Source organism: Oryctolagus cuniculus, chromosome 9 (genome assembly GCF_051225735.1).
Source record: "Oryctolagus cuniculus isolate XC-2025 breed Fujian yellow rabbit chromosome 9, ASM5122573v1, whole genome shotgun sequence".
NCBI lineage: Eukaryota > Metazoa > Chordata > Mammalia > Lagomorpha > Leporidae > Oryctolagus > Oryctolagus cuniculus.
The window spans coordinates 133,740,544-133,760,336 of NC_142875.1; the positions used below are offsets into that span (position 1 = coordinate 133,740,544).

Sequence of the window (19,793 nt, forward strand, 5' to 3'; positions counted from 1 at the left end):
TGGCCGTAGCGGCCATTTGCGGGGTGAACCAACGGAAGGAAGACCTTTCTCTCTCTCACTAACTCTGCCTGTCAAAAAAAAAAAAAAAAAAAACCAGGAAAAAAGTTCCATGGCGTTGACTGGACAGCATGTTCAAGCACAGGACTGGAAAACCCGCGAAGTCACTGAACCCACAACTGCTTGAGAGAGCTCATGCCTGCACCCTGCTGGCCAACGTGGCACAGGCCTCAGGTCCTAACCCCACACCAGGGAGGGGACTGGGGCCCGCAGCAGCCAACATCGTCCTGCTCACTCACAGGCACGTGCCTCCGCTCCATGACAGCCAGCACAGAGCACTGTGCTAGGAGGAGAACCCCCGCCACTCCTCTGGTCACAAATGTCAGATCTCAAAGAAAACTCCCCAGAACGGCTGCTTCAAGTTACATGCCTGTAAGGACACCACTTCCTGCCTCGATCTGCACTTTGCTCGGCTCACCTGTTGACAATGCGGACGCAGGACCCTAGCCAAGCCCCAGCCCAGGCTCCTCCGAGGCCCTCCACCTGACCAGAGCCCCAGCAAGGCTGCACATCTGACCTGATAACAGAGCTGTGGGGCAGCGAGGGGAGATTCGGAATTTGCTTAACTCAAGGCATTGCTGCTTCTCTTAAACACAATCCTATTTACTTATTACAAAACATGTGTGGGATGTAGCAGGTAAAATCACCACCTGTGACACCAGCATCCCATAATGGCGCTGGTTCAAGTCCCAGCTGCTCCACTTCCGATCCAGCTCTCTGCTGTGGCCTGGGAGAGCAGTGGAAGATGGCCCAAGTGCTTGGGTCCCGGCACCCACGTGGGAGAACTGGAAGAAGCTCCTGGCTCCTGGCTTTGGCCTGACCCAGCCCCGGTCATTATGGCCACTTGGGGAGTGAACCAGCGAATGGAACACCTCTTTCTATCCCTCTCTCAACTCCTAACTTTCAAATAAATATATCTTTAAAAAGTTTCAGGGTTAAACTCTGTAGTTTTTACAAATACCCCACTTGATACATGTTTATCAGAACATTTTCAACAGCCTAGGAAACAAATCATGCACCACCTGCAACATCGTGACACATACTGAAACCAAGGGACCTCAGCCGGAGCTGAGAGGCAGGCCGGGAACTGCACCCAGGAAGCAGTGCAGTAGGCACTCCTGCCTGCGCGTGCGGAGCAGATACAGAACTGCACCGCTCCTGCAGATACAGAACTGCACCGCTCCTGCGGCCCACAGTGCAGTCACGCGTCTGAATCTGGAGCAACCCTGAACACACCGAAAGCCCTGCAGTCCTGCTAGGCTCAAACGGGGGAGGGGGGAGGAGTAGAGGAGATTCCCTCCCACTTGCCCAGCCAGGAACAGGCATGGAGCCCCTCACCCAGAAGCTAGGAGGGCAGGTGGCCCTGCACAGCGCATTTCCAGGCCCTGACTTGGAGGTACAGCAGCTTCTACCTCCCTGATGCTCAGAACCCTTGAGCCCAGCGTCCACGCTGTAAGACGCCCACAGTGTATGAAGAAGCCAGCTGGGGGGCAGCAGGCCAACAGCCCCAGCCCAGAGCCAGCACCACCCCCCACCACGTGCACTGCCCAGCTCTGTGCTAACCCACGGGCTCCTCCACCCATCCCCACCGCGAGTCCCCCTCTGCTATCAACTCCCAGGCCCCTCTATGCCTTCAGTCATTCATACGCTGGATGACCACCTACACAGCCAAACACTGGAAACACAACAACTGGCAAAATGGACACGGGGAGCTGACAGCTGCCATCCAATCCTGCAATACAGGAGCCCTGCCAGCAGCAGCCAGGTTCCCTGATCTCCAGTTCCAGTGACTTCCACCTGCCTCTCTCGAGCTCTGGCTAAGTGTCCTGACCACAATTCCCTGTCGGAAAACACAGCAATTGCAGAAGGGATATTTTTTTATTCCTTTACACTCCAGTGAAAACACAAGCTACTACTTACAAAAATCCTAAAACCCAACAGCAGCCAGTGCGGGGTGGCATTCAGTATTGCATAAATAGGAAAATCTGTTTAGGGGCCAGCGCAGTGGCGCAGTAGGTTAATCCTCCACCTGCGGCACCAGCATTCCATATGGGCACCGGTTTTAGTCCCGGCTGCCCCTCTTCCGATCCAGCTCTCTGCTGTGGCCTGGGAAAGCAGTAGAGGATGGCCGACGTCCTTGGGCCCCTGCACCCACGTGGGAGACCAGAAGAGCTCCTGGCTGCTGGCTTCAGATCGGCACAGCTCGGGCCGTTGTGGTCATTTGGGGAGTGAACCAGCGGATGAAAGACCTTTCTCTCTGCCTCTCCCTCCCACTGTCTATAACTCTATCTCTCAGATAAATAAATAAAATCTTTTTTTAAAAAAGGAAATCTGTTTAAAGTTTTTTAACTTATAAATATCCATTGTTCTACTCTCTTTTTGAATTTACTTATTTGAGAGAAAGAGAGACTGAGAGGAGGGAGGGAGGGAGGGAGGGAAGGAGGGAGGGAGGGAGGGAGGGAGGGAGGGAGGGAGGGAGGGAGGGAGGGAGGGAGCGTGGTGGGAGAAGAGACGTAGAGAGAGACTGCCCTACCCCACGTGCTGACTCACTTCCCCAGCATCGGCTGGAGCAGGGCTGGGGCTGCAGACAGGAACCAGGAGCCGATTCCCATCTCTCACTGGCGGCAGGGCCCCGGGACTGCTGCTTTCCAGGGTCTGCATGCGCAGGTGCCAGGGGCCGAAATCAAACCCAGGCACTCTGGGGAGACAGAGTCTCAGCTGCCGGGCCAGCCTGCTCTGCCCATCTCCCACTTCATAGAAAACTGGTTCTGCAGACCAAGAAAGAGCAGAAACTGACCCGGAGAACTCATTACCCACCAGGAAGTGTGCAAGCAAGCAACAAAAGTCAGCAAAAACAACTGATCGGAAGACAGACACCCTCCAGCTTTCCCAGCCAAAGTCAACTTTCAAAGCAGTGAACACAGCCAGGTGGCTCTCCAGGTCCTGGTCATCGGTCACTTAAACTGCTTCCAGTGGCTCCCACCTGTCCGACACCCACATAGGAGGCTTCTCTCAACAACTGTACCAGGAAGGGGAGGGGTCAGGGAGCTGAGTGGGGACCCAGAAGCAGAACTCTGGGAACACGAAGTGCCCCACTGCGGACCAGAGTCGGCAGAGCTGGTCCATGGCTCTTCCCCCAGCATGAGGGGCTCACCCTGGGGGCTGAGACTCGAGGGCCAGGCGGGGAAGCACGGTGCCCACAGCCACAGGCTCCCACACAGCCCATCCCACAACACCGCCAAGCACCAGCACCAAGGACCCCCAGGCCAACAACGAGCAATCGAGTGCCCCGGAAGACTTGTTCTAACATCTCACTCCTAAGTCAGACCTTCACTCCTTTTTCCTAAATGTTCAATATCATGAATACTCAGCGGAAAAAGCAGCGTTTACAGAGAACAGCACTGAAGCACCTACCGCAGCATGAAAGAGCAGGTTTACAGCCACAGCAGGCACATCCCACACACCAGAAAAACCTGGATTACAGATTTAAATGTCAGAGAAGTCTCTGGTGCAAAGTCTGTCTAAACCTCATAAAGGCAAAGGTAACAAAGGAAAAACACACTGGAGGCTTCCTGCAGTGCACACATCACGAACCAAATTTAAGATGACGTGTACGCGGTGGCGGCAGGCGGGACTTCCAGCGAGTGAGCACTGTCTCAACGCGTTAAAACAGGGCTTCTAAATCAAAACTGCCCAAGACTCTTGCACTAGCCCATCTGTGACCCCTCCAAAAGCACAGAAGACTATTATTCTAATTACGTTAATTACAAGCCTTTATTAAATGCTGCTGGTCAGGTTTGCGCCACGCACTTGCTGGCCAGAAGTCTCTCCTCGAAACCCAACCCCTGGTGACGGGGTCGGGAGGTGAGCACTTGGCGTCCTTATCAAGGAGGTCCCCACAGACCCCAGATCTGCTGGGACTTTCACCCTGGACTTCCTAAGACCCCCACACCAGAGAAAAAAGGTTTGTGCTGTGGTGGACCACCCAGAGCAAGACACTCCACTCCAAAAGCCAGCCCCAGCTCCATCTCTGGTATTGTGACAGCACGGAGCACACCTCTAAGACACAGTGTCCTGGACCCCACTGCCAGGCGAGCTGGCTGAGCGAGGTCAGAAGCCGGGATAAGTCCCCCACGATCTACAGCATCAAAAGGAGCCCGTGCTAGCTGCAATGTCAGAGTCCCAGGCACCACCCTGACATCCAGATGGAGGCCTTCACTTCATTCCTGTCTGCTCTCGCCGGGGCCCCGGCAGCCCAGCTGGCAAGAGGCAGGGCTGACCTAGGGCCCACAGCCCCAGCCCGCATTCTTCCAATCCGCACTCCCAGGACCTGGTGAAGATGCTGACTCCGAACCCTCCACAGACCCGAAAGGACAGCGAGGTGCCCTCCCGTGTGGCCACCAGGCACAGTGAGGGCCCAAGTCCAGGAAAGCTGTCACCGAAATGCCTGGTGGACTCCTGGTTTCACCACTACCAACACCACCGTGTGAAACCCTCACCACCAACATTGTCAACACCGCCTGGCTAAGTGCGGGCTGGAATCACCCCAAGGGGCTGAAATGCTCGAAGTCTCAGTAGCATTAACTCCTCTGGCCCAAGTTCCACAACCGCCCCGAGTCTGCCCACATGGAGGAGCCTCCCCAGGTGAGCAGCCACCGCTCCCCAGCACGATACGGAGCCTGCCACAGGGGTGCAGATGGGGCACAGAGCCGGCAAAGGCCACCCTGGTCCCCGGATGCGCAAGGCCGACCAGAGCCTTCCCCGCGGGCTATGAGACAGAAGAAAAAGCGTCAGAACAGGAAGCCTCTGAGAACACAGCCTGCTTGCAGCAGGACCGGACCCAACAGTCCCCAGCACTGCTGCTCTCTGGAGCGGTCCAGGCACCGTGCCCCTCTGGCAGCCCCGAGAGGCTTAGAAGTACCCACTGTGCTGAGGATGGCAGGGCTGGATTCCAATCAACAGCAGGTCAGAATGCTGCTACCAGCTGACTGAGGTCATCTACGTGCAGGACAGTGGCTGGAGATACTGTGTTGCACACTAGAAATCTACAAGAGAAGCTGTGTGCTTGCCATACACACGCACAGTGCACACTAAGAAACCAAGCGAGGTGACAGACACGTCAACCAGTTTGACTGCGGAGGTCTCTCACAACACATGCTTGCATCAGAACCTAAGGCTGTAAACTTCAAGTTCATAAAGTTTCTACTTGTCAGCTATAGCCCAACACAGCTGACAAAAATCAGGTAAGAGATCTATGATCTCCTCTCCAGGTGAGGAAATTAACGCACAGAGTTGGCACCAATTTGGCCACGGCTGCACAGGAGAACACAAGTCTGTCTGGAACCTCCTCATTTTCTGACTACTTAAACAGTAATCAGATACAACACAACGAGCAGTGAGACTTCTCCCTGAAGAGTTCCCATTGTGTTAAAGTGCATACTTTAAGGATCCTTCCAAGTACTCTGTGGCCATGGAATTCTGTGCAAGGAATAATTTAAGAGGTGACCAGCGAAGGCTATTCAGGACACACTGAGAACGAGTACTGAATTTTAAATGAAACAGAGCTACATCAGCTCCAACCTTTCAGGTACGAGGACATCAAAAGAAGTAAGAGGGCAGTGACACCGGAGTTCTCTGCGGGAGGAGGGCGCCGGCTTTCCTCGCAGCCCCGTTCTCCACAGCCTGCACGGAAGAAGCCCTCACCTTGAGAGGTGGACAGTGGACAGCAACCAGGGGGTACTCAGTTCTAATGCTGTTGCCATATACACACACGGTGGCCAAATGATCACACATAGGAAGAGTAGGCCGGCGCCGCGGCTCACTAGGCTAATCCTCCACCTTGCAGCGCCGGCACAACAGGTTCTAGTCCAGGTTGGGGCGCCGGATTCTGTCCCAGTTGCCCCTCTTCCAGGCCAGCTCTCTGCTGTGGCCCGGGAGTGCAGTGGAGGATGGCCCAGGTCCTTGGGCCCTGCACCCCATGGGAGACCAGGAGGAAGCACCTGGCTCCTGCCTTCGGATCGGCACAGCACCGGCTGTAGCAGCCATCTGGGGGGTGAACCAACAGAAAGAAGACCTTTCTCTCTGTCTCTCTCTCTGTCTCTCTAACTCTGCCTGCCAAAAAAAGAAAGAAAGAGAGGCTACCCCCACAGCCCACTGCTGTGATGTGAAGGTTAAGCCGCTGTGGGCATCTCATATGAGAACCAGTTTGAGTCCCAGCTGCTCCACTTCTGATCTGGCTCCCTGCTAAGGGGCCTGGGAAAGCAGCGTTAGGGAAGATGGTGCTTGGGCCTCCCGCTACCCACACAGGAGTCCAGGATGGAGTTCCAAGCTCCTGGCTTCGGCCTGGCACAGCCCTAGCTGTTGTGGCCTTTTGGGGAGTGAACCAGCAGAAGGAAGATCTTTGCCTCTCCCTCCCGTATCTCCAACTTTCAAAGAAATAAAACAAAATCTTAAAAAACAACCAAACCTCCACATCCCACAGCAGCCTAATGAAGTTGTTCTACCTCTGAGTTCTGCACAAAGATGCTAGAAGTCTCTGAAATACAATCATGATGCCCTAGGGACTTGCCTGACCAAATCACACCACAGGTCCAAGGGGACCAGCCAGAGTTTCCGGAGGCCTCTCTGCCCAAACACCGGCTTCTGCGCCAGGGGGACGGAACCTTCTCCAGGGCGGCTTCACACGCTGCCAGCCCCACGCTGGACCTGGACAGAGACCCCATCGAGAGCAGCCTTGCGGCTGACTCAGCTCTGACACATCACACTCCGCGCTCTCCTAAATACCAAGCTACCTCCTAAACACTGCCGGCAAAGTAAATACAAGCTGATAAAAGCCTGCTGCGGGGCCAGGCACGGAACAGGCACGTTCCCGTGGCAGGTGGAATGCTGACCTCACCCTCCACCGCCAGGCTCTCAGGTCTAGGAAGAGGCTGCTCCTTCACAGTCCCATCGAGGCCGAAAATAATGCGCAGCAGCCCCAGAGCACACACAGCTCAGCTTCCACCTGCCCTTTTCTGTGGGCTCCCCGAGGTCAGCCGTCCCTGCCCCTCCCAGGACTGACACCCAGGGTGACAGGCCTGGCCCGGGAGGCAGTCCCGAACTCCTGGAACCTGCCTGACCTGAATCTAATAGCAGGGCTGGCAACAGGATGGACCGGCAACACGATGGGTGGAAGCGACACAGCGCAGTGCCCCGTCTGCACCTGACGGCCGCCCCCGGCCAGCCTGGACCCGCAACAGCAGGGGAGCGGGCCTAAGGAGCTGAGCCCTGTCAGTCACACGGACACCCAGGTGTGCGCTCCCCAGCTCAGCCCTGGCCCTCAGAGGGTGGGGAGGGTAGAGGGGACCTGGGGCTCCCATGCCCACGCTCTCCTCAGCTCTTTAACGCAAACTTTTTAAAAAGCAGGAAAGTGGTGGCTAAAGGCACGGACGTATCCGCCTGTCCTCTTTATCTTGGGAACGCGGGTCTCTGACTCTCAAGACACAGCAAATGACCAGGCAGCTTCTCCTCGCGGCACCTGCACCGGCTTCACCGAGGCGGTGACCAGCAAGGCTCGGAGGCTGCAGGCACGAGCCCGGGGCTCCTCTCGGGCCCCAGAGGTTCCGAGAGGCGCGCACTCAGATGCTCACCTCCAGCCATGGCGAACGCCCAGGCTTCCTTGGCTGTTTTCAGAGTGCGCCGCCGGAGACACCCAGACCTCACACCCACACCAACTCGGGCAGCGACTTCCCCAAGACCACCCAGGCCATCCTGCTGCTTTCTAGCTGTTTCTAGAAAGATCGCTCTACCCCACCCCCGCAGACCAGGGCATGGCTAAGGATCGCCAGTCATTCTTAACTCCCCACCAGCTTCGGCGTACACCGAGTGATCCCAGAAAGAACACGCACAGCGCGGGCGCACGGGCACGTGCAGACTCACGACGCCACCCGCAGCGGTGCCGCCAGCACCAGGGGGACGTCCCCGGGCGCCGGGCAGCTCCGAGTCTCCCAGCGAGAGGCTGGAAACCAACTTCTCCCTGCTCCGAAGAGCGCCACACACACACGGGTCGGAACGGACCCACGGGCGTGGCGCGCCCGGGCGGAGCAGCCGGTTCGCCCGGGCCGGCGGCCGGGACGCGGAGCGGACGCGCGAGCAGCCCCGGCCCGGCAGACCCCGCCCCCCCGCCCCGCGCGCCCCCGCCTCCGCCCGGACCCCGAACCCCGGCGCGCCCCCGGCTCCGCAGTGCCAACGCGGCCGCCCGTACCTGTCCGCCCGGCCGGGACGCGCCGCGGGGCCCGCGCTGCCCGCCCCGCTCACGACGCCGCGCCCGCCGCCCGCGAGCCAGGAGGCCGCCGCGGCCCGCGGCTCCCCGCCCGCGCCGCGCTCGGGGCCCGCGGCGAGCTGGCTGAAGGCGTAGAGCAGCGAGCAGAAGCCGCAGGCCAGGCCCAGCGCCACGACGCGCAGGTAGCGCCGCATCGCGGCCCGCGCCCCGCGCCCGCCGCCGGCCCCGGCGACCCGCCGCGCAGGGAGCGGCTCCGCGCAGCCGCGGGCGCAGCGCGTCCCCGCCCGCGCCGCCCCTTCCCCGCCCACTGCCCGGCGGCCGGCCCGCCCCGCCCGGAAGCCGGACGCACAGCGCGCCCAGGGCCGGCCGCGAGGTCAGGCGTGCGGCGGGGCGGGGCGCGGGGCGCGGGCGGCGACGCCCCCGGGGGCCGCGAGGACGGAGGTGGGGAGAAGCCGAGCGGCCGCGGCGCCCGGCGCCCTGCACTGGAAGGCTAGCTCTCCACGTGCTGGGCACGGGCGGCTCGGCCTGCGGGTCCGCACGGGGCGTGGTCTTGGAGGTGCCCGTGGGGGTCGCCCCCAGACACCCCGATTCGACCCCGGCCGGCCGGTGCCCCTGCAGGCCGCAGAAGGGGCCTGCCTCCCACGTCTTCCGGACCCTGCCCAGCCCAGCGTCCGCGATCCGGAGCGGAATGGGCCCTCTCCCCGCTTCCGCTCTGTCTTCCCCGGGCCTGCTTCCAGTGCGCTCACCGGGGCCGTGCGCGGCGAGGGCGCTCAGAGCCACGGCGGCAGAGCTGCCGAGGGGGTGCGCGGGCCGCCGAGGCAGGGCAGGGGCCGGATCCCGGCGCGCCTGGCTTGGCACGCGAGGGAGGGGTTTGGGCGCAGCCCGCCGGACCCTGGACAGCCACGGGGCGGGCGGTGGGGGTGGTTCGTGTCATGAAGTGACAGGACCGCGTCCGCATTTTAGGACCGATCTCTGTTGGAGGCAGAATTCTGGCAGCCCCGGTGCAGGAAACTGGAGAGTACCCTCAAACCCTCAAAACCTCGCGCCGTGCCCTGGGCAGGTGCACGTGCGGCGGTGCGGAGCCTGCCTTGGAAGCCCCCGGACTCCAGGACCATGGAACGTCTCAAGTTCGCGTCCCACCCCAGCAAGGACTGGATTTCTTGCCTTAACCGGCCAAGAACATGGAAAGCAGTGTGCCGTGAAGATGTGCAGGGTGGAAACGTGGTGATTTGAGTGGCGAACGCTTACTGAATGCGCGCGGCAGGCAGGCTGGGGAAGCAGCTCAGCTACGGAGCATCCCCAAGTAAGAGCGCCGCCGGCAGGAGGACTCGCCATCCCCCCTGCTACCCTGCAGCTCCCAGGGAGCGGAGATGAATCCAGCCAGGGACCCCGAGCTACAAACGCAGAGCGTGAGCGCGGAATCTGAGGATATGCTACCAAGAAACTGCTAAGAGCCAGGACTCGATAAAGAACGGCTAGGGTCGCATAGGCTAGCTGCAGTTACTGTTTCCGTCAAGAAACGAAATGCAGTGAGAATGAAGAGAGATTGCTTGTGCCGCGCAGGCGGTTAAAACACCGGAGTGGCACCAAGAGAGGCCATGTGGCCCCCACACCTGCAGCAGGTTTTTTTGGAAGCAGCATGTCTGGAAGAATAACGGGGTTCGTTTACTTGACATCAGGGTCCCGGGCCAGATCATCCCTTGACAAGCGCTTCAGAGACCTTTCAGGATATGCCTTAGCAGGAAGCTGGATCTGTATGGAACAGCGCAGCCAGGACTCAGAACGGGGCGTGGGCCTGCCAAACACCCACTCCCACTGTACTCATTTTACGTGTTCATTCAGACTAAGAAATGTGGGGACAGAAAAGAAGACAGTCATTCTCTGCATTCTGAGAAAACCGCAGCTATTGGCCACACGGCCAGAAAAAGAGCAGTGGAAACCCAGTGAACGGGAGGCAGTAGGCACCCCGGGTGCCAGAATGCAGCTGGTGTTTCCATCTGCAAGGGACGAGCGTCGAGGGCTGAGCAGGAGGGGACCAAAGGGCACCCTGTGGATGAGCCGTGGTTTCCCCTGCTCAGGGCTCAGGAACCCTCCACTGCCATTAACACAAGAGTGTAATAGATTTTTTAAGATTGATTTATTTGTTTGAAAGACAGAGTCACAGAGAGAGGTAGAGACAGAGAGAGAGGTCTTCCATCTGATGGTTCACTCCCCAATTGCCTGTAACTGCTGGAGCTGTGCCGATCCAAAGCCAGGAGCTAGGAGCCTCTTCTGGGTCTCCCACTCGGGTCCAGAGGCCCAAGGACTTGGGCCATCTTCTACTGCTTTCCCAGGCCATAGCAGAGAACTGGATCAGAAGAGGTGCAGCCGGGTCTTGAACCAGCGCCCATATGGGATGCCAGCGCTTCAGGCCAGGGTGTTAACCTGCTGCGCTAGAGCGCCAGCGCTCGATTATTTTTTAAATTTGTCACTAAAATGAAAGCCAGGTTTGCATGGCCATGGGGAAAATTTAGCCATGGTGGAAGTTTTATACAAAGCAAGCATATATCCTCCAAAATCTGTCAACACCCTAGGATCCTGCCTGCAGTGCTAAGAATTCAAGTTCCTAAAAATCCAGGATTCTGATGCCACCAGGCACCAGAATTCGAGGGCTTAGCTGGAACTGCACCAGGAATCTTTGTAAGCCCATATGCCTGTACATCCCCTGGCAGTCCTGCTATGCGTGACCTGTGGCTGTATTTTTTTAAAAAAACATTTGTTTATTTGAAAGGGAGAGATCTTCCATCCAGTTGTTCATTCCCTAATGCCTGAAACGGCCAAGCATGGACCAGGCTCAAACTGGGAGCCAAGAATTCCATCCACATCTCCCAGGTGGGTGGCAGGGACCCAAGCACGTGGGCCATCAACCACTCCTTCCCAGGCCCATTGGCAGGTGCCTGGACGGAACCCAGTCACAAGCAGTGGCTCAATCCCCTGTTCCACAACACTGGCCCTTCTGTATTTTTAACAAAGTAAAAATTTTTAAAAGATTTATGTATTTATTGGAAAGACAGAGTTAAAAAGAGAGGGAGAGACAGAGAAGTCTTCCATCTGCTGGTTCCCTCCCCAAATGACGGCAGTGGCTGGAGAGTTGCGTTGTGACAGGTTAAGCCTCTTGCCCGTGATGCTGGCATCCCGTATGGGTACCAGCTGGAGTCCTGGCTGCTCCACTTCCCATCCAGCTCTCTGCTATGGCCTGGGAAAGCAACAGCAGATGTCCCAAGTCCTTGGACCCCTGCACCTATGCGGGAGACCTGGATGAAGCTCCTGGCTTCTGGCTCTGCGGCCATTTGGGGAGTGAAACAGTGGATGGCAGCACTCTCTCTCTTCTCCTCCTCCTCTCTCTCTAACTCTCCCTTTCAAATAAATTTTTTTAAAAAAATAAATTTTTAAAAAAGACCAAGAACTACCTCTTCAGCCTGTGGACATTCTGCTGCTTTCTTTGGGGAACCGAGCCCACTGGGCTTTTGTAAGGTGCGCTGCCCACCATTTTGTCCTTTGTAGAGGAGTGATGGCCTGCACTAGTGGTCCAGTCTGTCCCATCCTTGTCGGCTCCGAAAAGTGAACACAGCACCGTTTCACTGCTGATCTTAATTATGATGAATTGAAAGGGTAAGGAACATAACGCACAGGAAGCGAGCCCAGCGTCATCTCGGGCCCAGCTGGACACACATCTGCACACCTCTGGAGCTGCCACTGGGAAGGCCTCTTTCTCTGCACATTTCCCTTGGGATTCTCCCCACACCGTCAAACAAAGCAGTTTCTAAAAAATTGCTATTTCTCCTCATTAACACGAGAGATTTGAGACAGTTCATAAGAATAAGAGAAACAGATATAAATCAGAATGTAGTGGAGAAAACCATCAAGAATCAGAACTTAGAATACGCTTGGCGGTAAAGACACCCAAGTGAGGCATGCAGGTGCCTGGCTTTGAGTCCTGACTCCGGCTCCCGACTCCAGGCTCCTGCTGATGCGTCCCCGGGGAGACAGCGGTGATGGCTCAACTAGTTGGGTCCCTGCCACCCGTGTTGGAGAAGTGAGTTCCCAGCTCTGAGCACAGCGGGCCCAGCCCTGGCTGTTACAGGCAAGTGACCTGGCAAGTAAGAGCCCTGTCTGTCTCTCAGGTAAATGAACCGTTTTTGTTAAAAGCAAAAGTTAGACTACAGGCAGGCAGGCCATCAGGTCGACATCATTAGACTTCTCACTATGGCTAATCTGAGCACCATCGATGACCGGTTTGTCCACAATAAAGGAAAAGGAAGTTGATTACTCAGCTGAAAAAACGTCCGGAAAGACACAAATAAATTTCTCCAGCATTTTCACCAAGAACTACCATGTGGGGTTTTTTAAAGTTTGGGTTTGAGAGTGATAAATGCTCACATGTGACACGGCTCAGTGCGAAACCTCTGCGAACTCCGGCTGCCGTGGGGCGCGGCATCACCAGCCGCAGACTTCTGTGGGAGGCCCCAACTTTTCAGTGTGGTCTTGGTGTGCATATTTACCCTAAATGAATCTTCTAGAAACAAAAGGCTGGCAAGCACTGTCTCTGCTGCTTCGACGACGTGTATTGATGGTTGTGGCAATGACACTGATTATTTACAGATCTCTAAGAGGCGAGCTCACATCCTCTGTGGCCAACCATAGTACACTGCCTGCCACCCAAACCACAGTGGATACACGACAATGACACATGAGGCCTTTGTAAGCAAGCCTCGATCCGGGAACCACTGCGAGGACAACAGCTGCAGCTCGCACAGTCACACACCCACCGGCAGCAGGCAGGGTGTCTCCAGGGCTCGGCTGGACTTCTCCATGGAGATGTCTGATCAGGCCGGGGCATTCCCCAAGCTCCCAGGCAGGAATGTCCGCACCAGCTGGGCACTAGAGGCCTGACAGCGAAACGTGTGGGCTGCCGCGGACGTGGCTTCAGGACAGCAAAGTGCCTATGTGACTCCAGGTGAGACTACCGAGCACCCCAGCACCCGTCCTGCTGCCCTGGCCAACAGCCCACTACACCCACGCTACGCTTTAGGGAACGACCGGGTCACGTGAGTCGTCACAGCGCATCTGGGACGTGTCCTCGGACACTGCAAGCTCTCTGTTCTCTCCCTGGTGACCACTCTGCGGCCAGCTGGCTCCCCCGGGGGCCGTGTCACTGCTGCCGCTCCGTGTGCCGTCTTCCCGTCTCCAACTACTAGCCTTCCTCATCTCGGATTTTTCTGGGGCCACAGAAAGCATTCTTTTCCTTCTGCTTTTGAAAGACGGGTCGCATCCTGTGACCCCCTCCCCGGTCTGTCTACACCCTGCTTGGCCCTTTGTGCCAGTGCTGACTTTTCTGAACCTTTTTCTACATTCCCGGTTGCAGACACCTGAAGGTGCCCGCCGTGAGTGGAGGAGCGAGTGTCTCCCGAGACGGCTGTTCGTACTGGAACCCCCCCCTTGCACACAAAGCCCACAGCAGCAGTGTCTCTCACTACTCATTTCCTCTGTCAGCCCGTCAAGATTCCAGGAGAGGTATAAACTACAGACCCAGACAGTAAAGTGAGCAACTACGTGGACGTGGAAGCTGCTGCTTCTGCAACATTTATCACTAATCTGTGTTATGTGCTGAAACATTTTAGGCAGTAAGGACTTTCATTTCCAAGTTACTATGTTATCAACTTAGAAAAGCTGAGGTTTTTCTTTTTAAATATCTTCACCCTGCGTATTATCACTATTTTAGGAAAGCATTTAATAAAAAACCCAATCTTCATTCTGACAGCGTTGTACTGTTTGATATAAACAGCTTAAGAATATGTATTCTCGGGGGCTGGCGCCTACCAGGACCAGCATCCCGTTTGGGCGCCAGTTCTAGTCCCGGCTGCTCCACTTCCGATCCAGCCCTCTGCTATGGCCTGGGAAAGCAGTAGAAGGTGGCCCAAATCCTTGGGCCCCTGCACCCGCGTGGTAGACCCAGAAGAAGCTCCTGGCTTCCGATCAGCACAGCCCTGGCTGTTGCAGCTGACGGGAGTGAACCAGCCGATGGAAGCCCTCTCTCTCTCTCTGCCTGTGTAACTTTTTCAAATGAATAAATTCTTAAAAAAAGAAAACAATATGTATTGTTGTGTGCCTCAGGGTGTATCTCCACTGTGACTCATGATAAATTCTGAGAAACTCCACATGCTTTCTGAAAGGAATGCGGTCAAAAAGAGCCCAATGCTCAAACTATACTATACATTCACACAGCAGAGCTAAACCTGCGCCCTCGGCCAGGCCCTGAACCTCCATGGGTGCTTTAACATCGGTGGAAGGATCTCCAGAATTGGGGTCCTCCTAGTGTGGAATACTTGGGGGAGGATGACACGGAAGCAAGTGACGGTACCATAAGAGAAGGGAAAAGTCCTCTCAGACACTGCTCCAGCCCCACACTGCAGTAAAATCAGGTTTTTGGTTTCTTTATGGGGCTGGTAGCGTGGCATGGCAGCCTAAACCGCAATATGGGCACCACTTCAAGCCCCTGCTGCTCCACTTCCAGTCCAGCTCCCAGCTGATGCACCTGGGAAAGCAGTGGAAGACGGCCCAAGTGCTGGGGCTCCTGCACCCACATGGGAGACCTGGAAGAAGCTCCTGGCTCCTGGCTTAGGTCTGGCCCAGCCCCAGCCTTTGTGGCCATCTGGAGTGAACCAGTGGATGATCTCTCTTCTCTCTCTCTCCCTTGGCTCTGCCTTTCAAATAAATGAATCTTTAAAGATCAAATTTCCATCCTCTGGTTCTCTCCCCAAATGGTCATAACAGCCAGGGCTGGGCCAGGCTGAGGGCAGGAGCCAGGAGCATCTTCCAGGTCTTCCACGTGGGCACAGGGGCCAAGCACTTGGGCTGCTTTAGCTACTTTCCCAGTTGCATCAGCAGGGAGCTGGCTCAGAAGTGGAGTGAGCAGCGGGAACACGAAGCATCCCATATGGGGTGCCAGTGTCACAGGGGGTGGCTTTACCCTCTGTGCCATAGCAACAGCCCCAAGCTTCTTTACCTGTGAAAGGAGGTCTTTGTGGGAGCAGACACCTGAGGCTGAGTTACGGAAACTGTTCCTATGCCACACTCCTCCTATAGAGCAGTATTTCCTCAGGTCACCCAAGAGGTCATGGAAATAATTTTTGTTACAAAAAAAAAAATCTTTGCAAAGCGGTCCCATCTATAATGAGGGTTCATGTTTACTAACAACTGCTGTGTGTCAGGTCATGAGGAATTTTATGTGAATTAACATTCACTCCCAACACCCTATGAGTGACATCCGATTATCACCCTTGTTTTGCAGATGGGAAATGAGCTTGAATAGTTTCTTGGAGCTCGAATGAGTTTCTACAATGGGGCACCCAGCACGGGACCAGTCAGCACTGTGACCCTCCACGTACTGTGTTCCCGCAGGGACAGGAGAGCGCCTCACCCAGGTCAAAGCCCGCCTTCAGTCAGGAGCTCTCTCGGGCCAGTTGAGACACATCCTGAAAGCCACTGATTACCACCAGATGCAATGCTTTGCAAACAAAGTTTTGATTTAACAATTAGAATATTTTCCCTATTATGATTATTTTTAATTTTTACTATCTCCAGAAATGAATATTTGAAACATATGAAAAACAGAATAAGACAAAAAAATTCATGTTTCAAAAGAACATAACTTAACCAGCTGGTTGGTATTTCACTGAGGAGTGTCTTATAATAAACACAAATTTTAATTTTTCATTTAACAACACTAAAGAATGAGGTATATAAATGTTTTAATCACAGACTTTTACTGTATGCAATTAACTGTATTTCACAACTAGCATCTTACAAAAAAAGACAGTGCCACTGTGCCTGGAAAAAGTACTGTAAGTAACAGAATTACATCGCCACGCGGAACCACTACAGATCACAACTGTCAGGGTGCACAGCCTTTTTTCTTTAAATGTTATCATGATGTATTTTATGTGATATTTCTGTACCAAGTTATATTTTTAATTCGTTCACATTTCAGAAGTCTCCTGTGGGCCAGCACAAATTAAACAAATGGTAAAAAAGAGAGCAGGAGACCCGAGGAAAATTTAAGGAGTACTGTGTGGTTTCTAAGTTGGATTTTCAAATAAAACATAAAACCCTCTATTTGTTGTAAACAAAAAAGCAAAATCTGTAGTCATAAAAATATTTTATTGGTAATTTTACATAATAGTGAGTGGGGCTGTAAATACTGTTTTATTTCAGGATACTGATAAATGCAGAAATTGGCAGCTGTATCTGAAAATCGGGTACTATGGTCTTCCTAAGAACTGTAGTATGTACTGTAAGAGGCCAGTCCGGCTGATTTAACATTAGCTATTTCCAGTTCTGAGCAACAGTCCCCATTCTGTGTTAGATATATACTTCTATGACCCTGGAGAAGCCTGGGACAAGGAAACAGTGATAGAACTATCATCAAGTTAAAGCTTTTCCAAAACTGCAGCTTTTAAAACATGGCAAGATTATTTTATCTTCTGTTTTGCCAAATGCTTATAATTATTTCAATTTTAATGTTTTATATAATACAGAAAATACCAGTGTTCAATGACAACAGCACTAAACCTGAATCACAAAGCTAAACAATCAATGCTTTATTGTTTACTAGTCTGCTAGTAAACATTACAATAAATGAATGTTTTGAAAAATAAGCAAACAAACAAAAAAAAAACATAAAACCAGAAACATAATTCAGGAACAATAATTTAGTAAAACGTGTCAAAAACATTGGCAAAGGTTCATACAAATTCTTTATTTAATAACAATCTTCCTATTTAACCACACCAAGTACCAGCAGGTGTATTTAAGAGGATAACCATTAAGAAAATCCTGTTGCAGCAATAGTTGATTAAGTTGATCTCTGACTTGTATACATATAACTATTTGTTTCACAATTCTCAAATAATACATATTTAGGCAGCTTGCACTATGTTATAAAAAATTTAAATTCATTACATGCCAATAGTAGAGAATTCAAGAATTATGTGTTACAATTCACTAAACTAAAAGTGAGAATAGACTTACCAATAACACTGCATAATGAGTAATTCAACCACATTTTCATGGCACTTAACTGCAGAGACCAAAATGTTAAGTCTCGGAAATGTCTGGTAGGCAAAGACTGCATTAAAATCTGACAAATTCTAACAAGTTTCCATTTTGTGTCAAACTCAAATTATGGACTTGCATGAACGTCTGTGTCATGAAAATGTGGCACTTCTTGGCATACTCTGTGTGTGCATGGCAGGACAGACGTGAAAATGAAGCCTAGTGAGGCTCTCCATTCAGCGAGGAGGCTTCCCCTCGGGGTGAAGACGGCCTGGACACCCCTCTCTCTGTGTTGTCAGAGCTCGAGCTCTGGCTGTGCTGGTCCGCGGAGGCAGCGCTGGACGCGGCCGGCGACTTGGTTTTCTCCTTAAAGTCTGTAATGATGACCGTCAGGTCTCCCACGGTCACTTCCAAATGCTGAGCACTACTCCGATCCACGTTTTTCAATCTTGGCCTAAACACAAAAATGGTCACATTTTAAACCAGCTTTTCTATCTGCCAAATTTCTGGTGAAAGTAAGAAAATGAATACCTCAGTTTAAAGCGATTCACATGGAACCAGCCACAAAAATATTCAATGTTTCAAATCATTAACATTAACCAACCAACCACTCATGAGCCTCAGCATGTTAAAACAAGCAAAACGCAACCCGGGTTGGCCCGGGAGCAGTCTCCTTGCGGCCGCGCCCTGCTGTTGCAGCAGAGGCACGTGGTGAAAGCTCAGACTGAGCCACGCTCAGGGTGGAGCCCCCCGGGGCCCCAGGCTCCAGAGGGGCCGGCTTCCTGCACGGTGGCCTGAGAGCCCCTGCAGATAGCTGTCCGGGGTTCAGAGCACTTCTGCCGCTCAAAGAGCTCTTTCGGTGTGTGAAGAAAAAGAAAAGCAGCATCCTCTCATTTAAGCTCATATTCACGTCCTCTGTGTTTAATTTCCAATACACCTTTCACCATACTTGACAACAACAGAGGAGAGATGCTTAACTCCTATTCTGTGTACAGGAATACAAGTGATGGCAACAGGAGTAAGAAAGCTTCATTTCAATAAATCAAAGACAAGACACTGCAGATTTACCTGGTTTTCTTATGACTGTTCTTTTTGCTAGTTGCTTCCTTTTCACTTTTTTCTTTTTCTACTTTATCTTTTTTCTCTTTCTTTGACTGTGCAGGGGGCACAAACTGCTGTGTGACCTGTTGTGCAACCAGCTGGGAGACGGGCCGGGGCTTCCTGCATGCATGTCAAGAAGAGAGGTTTTACTGCAATGCAGAGTTTATATCCTTCCTGTTAGCAGGACAGATACATGCTAAGATGATTTTCAAGGACAAAATTCCTCAAATATAAGGTAATCCAGACGCGTGATTTAAAAGATATATATTAGTGTCTTTCCTGTCCAACAAAAGTAGAACTACAGTAACAGTTAAAAGTTATAGTCCAAGGTATATGGTAAGAACATTAGAATTTAACAACATAAACCAACATAATAACCTGTTAAAAATATGTATCAAATGCTCATAGGAAGGCACATATAAACAGATTATTAAAAACTAAACTTGAGTTTACACTAATATAGTATTTTGTCTCAGTTTCCTCCTTCCAAGGAAATAACTAATATCTGTGACATGGCTGTTTGATCTTTCCATTAAAAACTTTAATTTAGTCATTTAACAAATACTTACTGAGTGTCAACATCCTTCACTCCTTACCGCCTGAATACTTCAAGTTCCTCCTCGCCACAATCTCATTATGCTTTCTTAACCCTGAAGATCGGCCCAGTCCTTTGGACTTGCCTCCTTACTCACTCCCTCACACAAGACTTGTATTTAGTGGGAATCTACTATAGGAACTGCACACAGATACCAGAAATACTGCCTGGCTTCTCCTTTGGGCCTCTGCCAGTACAACCTATCACCCTACTGGCACCCAAGGTCAAGGGCCCCTCCAGCTTTAGAACACAACTTGGGAAGCTGAGGTCATGATTCCAAACCTATAGTCTCTAGATCTTAAGGAACACAGAGGGAAACAGAGAGAAAGGGAGACAAAGAAAAATATTTAACAGATGATCTACAAACACTGCTAACTTTATTGCCTGGGAAATATTTTGGTTAGTAGAGTTTTTAAAAAAAATCTTGCAAATGAGTGTGTGTTTGTGTGTGTCTTTACAGCAAATCAAAACAGTAAATGAGAAAATACTGCACAACTGAAGATTCAAAGCTTCAAGGCTGCCAATAGGAAATAGTATGCAAAACAGATCTCAGGCTACAGACAGCAAACTTTGCCTAGAGTCTACCTCATCTGATCTACTGGAAGGATATACAGGATAGATGTCCACACAGTTCGAAAGAACAGGACTGAGAGGGAAATCAGAGTTAAAGTCACACAGATAAAAGTG

General features: G+C 52.8%; 2 protein-coding genes across 8 annotated transcripts in view; both read right to left on the bottom strand.

Moving 5' to 3' along the window:
• The window catches only part of GXYLT1 (glucoside xylosyltransferase 1), a 39,488-nt gene extending 30,894 nt beyond the window's left edge, over positions 1-8,594 (bottom strand). Inside the window, exon 1 of one of the 3 annotated variants that reach the window (XR_016213173.1) lies at positions 8,300-8,594. Coding sequence is in view for 2 of the 3 variants with exons in the window: in XM_051850959.3 (XP_051706919.1) it covers positions 8,300-8,511 (212 nt within the window). In the remaining variant the exon portion in view is untranslated. The remainder of the gene's footprint in view (positions 1-8,299) is intronic. The other 2 variants (XM_051850959.3, XM_051850958.3) reach the window with 2 other exon arrangements.
• Positions 8,595-16,090: 7,496 nt separating this feature from the next.
• YAF2 (YY1 associated factor 2) overlaps positions 16,091-19,793 on the bottom strand; it is an 80,591-nt gene continuing 76,888 nt past the window's right edge. For 2 of the 5 annotated variants that reach the window (XR_016213174.1, XM_089304045.1), the window contains 2 exons: positions 18,479-18,631; positions 16,091-17,864 (listed from right to left, as the gene is read on the bottom strand). Coding sequence is in view for 4 of the 5 variants with exons in the window: in XM_089304045.1 (XP_089160171.1) it covers positions 17,630-17,864; positions 18,479-18,631 (388 nt within the window). In the remaining variant the exon portion in view is untranslated. Of the gene's footprint in view, positions 17,865-18,478; positions 18,632-19,793 lie in introns of those variants that run through there. The other 3 variants (XM_017343269.4, XM_008259394.5, XM_089304047.1) reach the window with 2 other exon arrangements.